The sequence below is a fragment of the Corylus avellana genome, chromosome ca8, assembly GCF_901000735.1.
Source record: "Corylus avellana chromosome ca8, CavTom2PMs-1.0".
NCBI classification, from domain to species: Eukaryota; Viridiplantae; Streptophyta; class Magnoliopsida; order Fagales; family Betulaceae; genus Corylus; species Corylus avellana.
In genome coordinates this window covers 24,183,185-24,191,645 of record NC_081548.1, presented here as the reverse complement: position 1 = coordinate 24,191,645, position 8,461 = coordinate 24,183,185, and the positions used below count along the sequence as shown (strand labels likewise).

Below are 8,461 nucleotides of genomic sequence, written 5' to 3'. Positions count from 1 at the left end.
GTTAGGCGGAAAATTTTGTCAGGTACAGAAGAAAAACAACAACCATTGGCTGAATTACCACCTCACATCGAGGGAAATATCTGTGTCAAAAGGTTCCCAAGTAGGCACAAGGATCACATGGTCAAAGAGGGGCGCACTCGTAGAGATGCAAATAATGGTCGTTCGCGTAGAAAAAATAAAAATTGTTGTTCATTTTCCACCTCACATGAGAAATCTAAGCCGCGTGATTGGATAGCATCCAAGGCAGCCAATAGCGACAATCCTCGGTAGATAACCCATTTCTCTACCCATACACCGTAGCCATTCATTATCTAATCGCATATTCCTCCGCAAATCCACACCACACACGCTCAATCTCCATTCTTATCACCCTATAAAAAAAACAAGGCGTTCTCTCTTCTTCTGCTGATCATCCTCTCCAACTCGCAACAAAAACAAGACCAGAAAAAAGTTATCCATGGCTACTGTCACCTCTGCAGCTGTTGCCATCCCATCATTCACCGGCCTCAAGGCAGCCGGGGCAGCCAAAGTTAGCGCCATTGCTAAAGTGTCAGCTTCTCCAGTCCCAAGGCTTAGCGTCAAGGCTTCACTCAAGGATGTGGGTGTCGCCGTTGCGGCCACCGCCGCAAGCGCAATCCTTGCAAGCAATGCCATGGCCGTAGAGGTCTTGCTTGGTGCAAGCGACGGGTCGTTGGCTTTCGTTCCCAGCAACTTCAGCGTGAGCGCCGGAGAGAAGATAGTGTTCAAGAACAACGCCGGGTTCCCCCACAATGTTGTGTTCGACGAGGACGAGATTCCCGGCGGAGTAGATGCGGGGAAGATCTCCATGAGTGAGGAGGACCTCCTTAATGCCCCAGGAGAGACATATGCTGTGACCTTGACTGAAAAAGGCAGCTACTCGTTCTATTGTTCCCCTCACCAGGGAGCTGGTATGGTGGGAAAAGTTACCGTTAATTAAGTTTGTTTGTTTGTTTGTTTGAAAACTCTGTGAGGATCATCTCGTATTTCTCTCTTCTACTTTTTTTTTTTGGAAGGTTGTATGTAGAGCTTAAGTTATGAAGTAAAGGAACGAATGGGTGAAACTTATTTTTCATTTTCTTCATTTCAAATTGTAGAATTGTGGTGCACATGATCTAATTTGAGCATTTGAGTGCTTTTCATTTGATAATAATATATTTGCCTCGGATGGGATATCTCTACAATTGGGTCTCGAACAATTGCCTCTCCCTGCAATCGGGCATGCAATTGCTCACCTGCCTGAGCAGGGAACCTCTCGGGATTGCAAGATCCGAGCAGGAGAATTGTAAGGAATCCTTATCCATTTGCGTGCACCCAAGTAGATATGCTATGAATGATAATAATAAAGAATGTCACTTGGATTCTACCAAAATGATTACTTCACTGAAGCAAATATTGTGGATGGCTCCACCTGGGTTTCAACTTCAAGATGCATGACTCAGAACTTGGGCATAAATTCTAGCAGGATAGAAAGATAAATTTGCACAATTCCTCTAGATTAAGTTCTAACAAATTGCTTTATCTGTTTTTCTATAACAAAATTCATTAATTTAAGAATCTTTATTCCCAAAAAATAATGAATTGAATGGTACACCAGATTACACATTATACCTTGTACAGTGTTGGTAACTGATTACAAGCTAGCCTAAACTCAGTTGGAGAAGGCTCCTGTATTCTGTCTTTTTTGACCCCTCTTTTATGTCAAAATGAAAGCACATCAAGTTATGAACAAGAAAATTGGTGAACCCTATGTAGTTAGAGCATCAGGAAGGGTGGTGCGGTATCCAAGCACCTTACCGCCAACATCTGGGAAAGTCTCGTGTCCAGGCAAGGGGCCTACCTTTCCATTGGCATCCACCTGAACAGGGTATTTAAGGATGTGCCCCTGCAATGGTGTAAACTCCTCCGCCGTGTACTTCCTCCAGTTATCTTCAGCAACCTTGTTCACACTATTAACGCAAACCAAATTTTCAGGCTCCTTGAAGCAGTCATCTAACATCCCCAAATGTTCTGCCCACAGAGACATTCTATACCCATATACCTGGAGACGTATCGATCAAATCTGTCAGTTTAGCAATCATGAACTTCTTTTATCCAAATCAAAGGCAACCAATGACAAACATTTTCTATGAGAGTGAGTTCTATTCAGACTATGAGCATACCATTATATTATGCCAATGTTATATTGGTCAATTAGACTGAGTCTTGTTTTCCCTAGACTTGTAATTGTAAATGTATGCATCGAAATGTTGAATGCTGAATTAAACCGACACATTACATTTTTCGGGCCAAGTCTGGGACATCCACCAAAACTTGCTATTCTTGCAACAGAAAATACAATAAGGTACATCCAAGCTCTGAAAGAATATGCAAACCTGGCCATGTGGATGGCGCTTCTTCTTGCCCCAGGTGTGATGGGGCTGATATGCACCCATGGCTATCTCAGTGTCTCTTGAACCAGCCATAGATCGTTGATTAATGTTGGCAGACCCTAATATCACATACTCGTCATCTACAATCATTCCCTTGGCGTGTACATAGACCATGAACCGTTGAAACTTTTGTGAAGCAGAAACCTGGAAGTTGGTCATGCAAAAAACTTAATTTCATAATTTTTTGCATAGTATAGAAAAATATTACCTCCAAATTCACTCACAGGATTCCATTGATGGATTGAGCTAGTGCTCATCCTCAATCATTCATATAGGATATACTCTCTCCCTCTCTCTCTCTCTCTCTCTCTCTCTATATATATATATATATATGTGTGTGTGTGTGTGTGTGTACACACAAAGAAAAAGTGCAATGTTAGGTTCTAATAATTTTCATAGTTATAAATCGATGGTTTTTATTAAAACAATGGAAATAACTTTCAGAGAGTATGATTACCGCATCTCCGTTCTTGGAACATTGATTAGGTGAACCTGATGCTTCCTTTGGCAGTTCTTCCCGATTACCAAGACAGTAAAAATTTAGGTAATCTTGGGGATGTGAACTCTCAAGATGCATGGATTTCAACTCTTCTGCTATGATTTCATACATCATTTGCATTGTCTGCCCCTGAGAAAAGCGAAAGAGCAAGATTACTAATATAATATGGCATTTAGTCATATCAATTACAATTAATCTTACCAGTAAAATAAGTCACATTTTCTCCCATATAAATAAATAGTTGTGATCACCATGCCCACTTGATTTAACATATTGGGACAAACATGCCAAGTTAGATATGCATGAAGAGAAGAGGTAATTATACAAATGCTTTTCGAAAGCACATCTAGAAAATCATGAAGAGATACCATCCTGGACATGATTTGACCATGTTTACCCAGGCACATGATCCTGTTATTAAACAAGATTGAAGTTGACGTATGTTAACCAATAAAAAACAAGCTTATTGGCATCTCCTTTACCAACCTTTTAATGTTTGTAAATTGCCCATTTATTAATTTCTTTGTAATTAATAAATTGAAATATTGCATGCATTACCTGCCAAAAGAGAATTTCTTGCACGGAGGCAGATGAAGGGGCACCCTCGGGCCACATTGGTATGACAATATACACTGCAAATCTCTCATTTGCTCTTATCTTACTTGCAATCTTTAATGCCAGCTCCATTGGAATTAGATTATCAGCACCTGATCCAACCGAAAAGGGAGACGACTTTGAGGAAAAGTTTGATGAATAAGATGTAGTCCAGCAGAATGTTCATGACAAAAATTCTTAGGTAAATGTGATCACTAAGTAAATAATCACGACAGCTTAAATTTAATAAGGACAATGTCAGCCAAAATGTTTCTGTAATTCAGGAAGCAGTTATTGCATGTACAATGTGTAAATGGAAAACAATTTATGCAACGCACAATATATAAATTCTGTTACATAAGAATTGTTATAAAATGTAAACAATACAAACAGTTGTATCTAGTTTCAAGTACAAAATGATATGCTAATTTGAACTTCACAAACACAAACAAAAAGTGTTTACAGCAGAGAAAGTTGACTTTGGGCAATGTAAATTTGTATGAAGATGTGTTCATTGTACTAGTTTTGGAGATGGATCTATGACCTGCTTCTTTGTAGGATGGCCACGCATACGATGATCCAAGAAAATATTGATTCTCAATATATATAAAATGTTGGGCCGATCTGATCGCCTGGATGTATGCTGTTTGAATGCTCTTGTCTATAACCAAACTTTTTGCACAAACAAGATTCTGCAACAAAAGCAAACACCAGAGAACTATTCAATCATAAATATAAAAATCTCAAATTCCATGAAGCATGCCACTATAATCATTTTACACTAAAAGTGATGCATCTAGAGTCTATTTTGTGAACTACAGTTTTAACCCAGAAAAATAGTACACCTGAGCTTCAGCTTCATGAACATTTTTTGGAAATCCTTTCAAAGACCCTGAATCAATTGAGCGGAAAACCTGTCAAATTCAGAATAAACGGCTAAGACTAAGTAGAACTGAATGAGAGTCAATAAATTAAATAAGCTTCACTTTAGGAAGTGCAGACTAGGTAACCTGAACATGCCAATTTTCAGGATCATCTGCATTGGAAACCCATAATGCAGGGTCGCCATTTGGAATTGATGGGGAAGGACTGAGTATCCACGAGATGCGTTCTATTTTTATCAACGCGTCATCATGCCAACGAGATACCCTTTTGAACCGCAGCCCCAACTCTGACCACTTTGTGGCTTTTCTCCAACGCTGCTCAAAATTAGTGAGCACATCATAAGCAGCCGGACCTTCAATTTTGCAATGTAAATCATGCCATGGTTGCCTTGGACCTTTAGTTCCTGCCTATTATTTAAAAAAGAAAGGAAGAAGAAAGATCATTCAATATGTAAGTTACCAAGAACAAATATGCAGCGCCAAGACGTGAAATCACAACTGACTATAAGGTGGCATTTTCTATATCTGTACATACATCTATATCCTAAGATGATCAATTCACCTATAATGTAATAGGAAGAAACACAAAAATTATCCCGTTATTATTGAAACAAAATAAAATTTCCAGGGATATAAATACTCACAGGAATTGTTGGATTATGATAATCACCCTCATATATAGTGTCAAGATCACGAAACAGTCGATGCTCTGGTGTATCATAGCGGCCGTCACAAAGGTCCAAGCCTCCTATAAAAGAAGTTATCTTCCTGTTATTTCCAGACGCTTGAGTGTCCACAATCACACATTTCTGATGATGTGTAAAAAGGGTTCCAACAACCTGAAAGGCGGAAGCCACAAGATAATTGTCAGCAATTTGTTCAATCATCAAGCTGAAAATTAAAAATCAGGCTTCATATACTTCTAATTTGCAACAAACTAATATAACAAAACAACAAAGACTCTGTATTCTTTTGTGCTTATAATTGCCTAAATTTGCAGATATAGGAAGAAAATTAATAACAAAGTAATCATATATGATTGCAACAATTACTAAACCATGCCTGCTGTTTGAAAATGCTAAGCTTACTGCTGGCATATCGCGGTGATAGCACACATGAAACGGAAGAGTGCTTGAAAAACTTTCGAGTTTCTTCGTCATGAGTTTGCATCACTCCAGCCTGCATTAAAAACGTTAAATTATTAATTATACGGTTAAAAGTTGAAAAAGACCCAACAAAAAAAGCATTATTTTAGCTTTCCCCCAATAAGTACTTTTCCAAATTTTTTTATCCAAATAACTTTTTATGTATTAAAAAATATGTACTAAATTTTGGGGGAAACTAGAATTGAAAGAAGAGCGTGGATAGCGATTGAAAGGGGAAGTTGATACGTACAGTGTTGATAAAGAATTTGCTGTGGGAAGTCTTATCGTCCCAAACCAAGAGCAGAACCCTGACGCCTTCCTGAGACTTGTATTTGAGCAAATCCCCCAAACTCAAATTCCCACCATTCGGCAACGGCCTCCTCGGCTCTCTCACAAGCTTCACCTTGTGGAAAATGGACCACCCAACTATGTACACCAAGTGGTGCGCCTCCAATATCGCCTCGCATATGTCCTCCCAGCACGTGCCGTGCTCGAACGCTTTCCCGCCGTCCAACTCTATCTCCGGCAATAGCGACTCCGGCACGTGCGCGTCCTGGTACAGCGTCACCGACCCCCCTCGCCGAACCGGAAAGTAACAGTTTCGGACTCCGAAATGGTCCGGATCTGCCGCGATGCCGTACCGGTACAAAGGATTCTCCTCGCATTTCGTAAAGCTCATCTCAATTCGGACGGCGGCGTCGGGCTTCGGCGGTTTCCCTAGCGAGCCGATTATCGGAAACCAGTCGTTGATTGTCTCGCCGGAAGCGATTCGGTGAGCCGAGACGGAGGCGATTCCGATCAGATCGGCGCCGAAAACGTCGTTGTCCTTCACGTAGAACTCCACGTGGGAGACCGGGTGGGCAAGGGGGATCTCGAAGTGCTCGTTCCAGACGGGGCTTTGAGAGTTGGATATGACGCGTGTACGAGCCACGGTAGCTCCGGCGAGGCAGACTGTGACGTAAGGGTCGCTGGTAATGATCTTACCGTGCCTCTGCTGCTGCTGCTGCTGCTGCTCCTTGTTCTTGTCAAAGAACGGTGCGCCGCAGGAGCTGAATGCGACGAAGCATAGGCGGAGGCGCTCCGAGACCAAATCCATGTTCGGCAAGCAACGCGCCTCGATGATTTTCAGATCGAGGTCGCCGTGAAGGTACACCGGCACGTCTGATTTAACTTCGGCCATTGAAGCTGGCTGAGAGAGACTCTAGAGGGCGCCTGATATTGCGACCAGGTAGGTAAGTGACGGTTGGCAATCACCGGAGGAATCGGTTCATTTTTTTTTTTTTTTTTCCTTTCGGTTTCTCCGGCAAAGCCAACGGTGAAACCGAAGGCGGTGAGGTGCGAGATGAGTGAGGAAAGAGAAGGAGATCGAGAGGGGAAACGGCTAAAGTGAGGGGGTTGGTGTGGCATGCTAAATAAGTAATGAACACGTGGAGAGCAGTTAAACTAATCAGGGAAGCGCACTTTACGTAAAAGGGGTTCGTGGGGCTCTCCATCCTGATCCCCTTAAAAAGATAAACGGTATGTACTTGTACCTCTAGCGTTACCTTTTTGAAGAATCTTTTTTTTTTTTTTTTTTTTGTAGGTTACCTGTTTGAAGAAATTACTCGCTCTCCTAAATTTTACCGAAAATTCAGAAAAAAAAAAGAAAAAAAAAGAGAGTTTGAAATTTTGGCGACTGCTTATTGATCTTTGGCCTAACCTTCTATTTTGATCAAAAAATATCATAAACATATAAAAAGGAAAAGGTTGGGAAATGACGTAATGCACATGTAATAAATTCTCTTTAATCCGACTTCAAATGGAGAAAATCCTATTCCGGATAAGTGGTGCTATAAAAGGAACCAAATCTCGTATGGAAAGGAAATTGAGTTAAAAAGTACTAGTCTATTCGTATTGTGGTTGAAAATAGATTTTTTTTTTTTTTTTTTAACTTTTTTTAATTTTTTTATTTGAAATCATATCATATTAGATTTGGTAGATAAAAGTGGAATATTCAAAGGTGGGACACAAATTTATTTTAAATTGATTTGGATGAAATTTTCTTTAAACTACTCTGATAAGTGATATGTATCATTCAATATAGGGGTGCTCAAACGATGGTTATTTTATAACCAGCTGTTAGCGGTTATTCAATCTAATAATCGGTGGTTTTATAACCACTTTTTTATATGGCTTTTTGGATTTTATAAGTGTTTTGGGCCTTTACTTGGCCTATTTTTTAGACTTATTTTATGGAATTCGACTATTTTATGGGCCTATTTTAAGGGTTTAAGGCCAAAATGTTTCAAAAAAATATTAAAAAAAAAATGCTGGCCAGCCCAAAACATCACATACCACATTATGTATTTCATATACACTCATAAATAGCCCAAATCCATTAATCCAAATACAAATGAAAAAATTAATATATTTTATTAATATAAAATATTTAATATATATATTTATACTATCATATATAAATAAAGGCGGTTAGCGGTTATAACCGCCTTGACCTATCCCTTAAAACTGCTAACCGCAACCGCCCTAGGCAGTTAGCAGTTTTTAATAACCGCCTACCAAAGCGGTTAGCGGGCAGCAGCCCTAATTCAACATGTTTGGGTTTCTTCAAAATCAATGTTTGGGTTCGTAGGTTAGTAGAATGATAATAAATGACGGTTAAAAATATTTTAAAAAATGTGTGAGAGATGACACTTGATACTTATTAAACTAGGTTTGAGGAAATTTCTTCAAATGAAAAAAATTTTGTTCTAAAAAATAGAGTAATACTATACATCACTTCCACGTAGGGGTAGAACTAGGATTTGTAGTGTGGGGGGCTGAAATTTTTTTCTTTTTGGTTGAGGAAATAGATACATATAATTTCTTTATATGTGTTTGTGCATGTTTATA

The 8,461-nt window shown here is 39.5% G+C and overlaps 2 protein-coding genes across 2 annotated transcripts; one reads left to right on the top strand and one right to left on the bottom strand.

Moving 5' to 3' along the window:
* Positions 1 to 386: 386 nt before the first annotated feature.
* Positions 387 to 1,102, top strand: LOC132189860 (plastocyanin). The gene has a single exon (XM_059604675.1). The coding sequence runs from the start codon at positions 458 to 460 to the stop codon at positions 956 to 958; it is 501 nt and encodes a 166-aa protein (XP_059460658.1). The 5' UTR covers positions 387 to 457; the 3' UTR covers positions 959 to 1,102.
* A 457-nt stretch (positions 1,103 to 1,559) lies between these two features.
* On the bottom strand, positions 1,560 to 7,052 carry LOC132189120 (phospholipase D delta-like). The gene is made up of 10 exons (XM_059603653.1): positions 5,823 to 7,052; positions 5,490 to 5,606; positions 5,072 to 5,266; positions 4,554 to 4,835; positions 4,389 to 4,457; positions 4,088 to 4,235; positions 3,508 to 3,656; positions 2,908 to 3,078; positions 2,394 to 2,594; positions 1,560 to 2,059 (listed from the first exon to the last, which is right to left on the bottom strand). Exons 1-10 carry the CDS (start codon positions 6,750 to 6,752, stop codon positions 1,766 to 1,768), a joined length of 2,556 nt encoding a protein of 851 aa, XP_059459636.1. The 5' UTR covers positions 6,753 to 7,052; the 3' UTR covers positions 1,560 to 1,765.
* Positions 7,053 to 8,461: the final 1,409 nt, after the last annotated feature.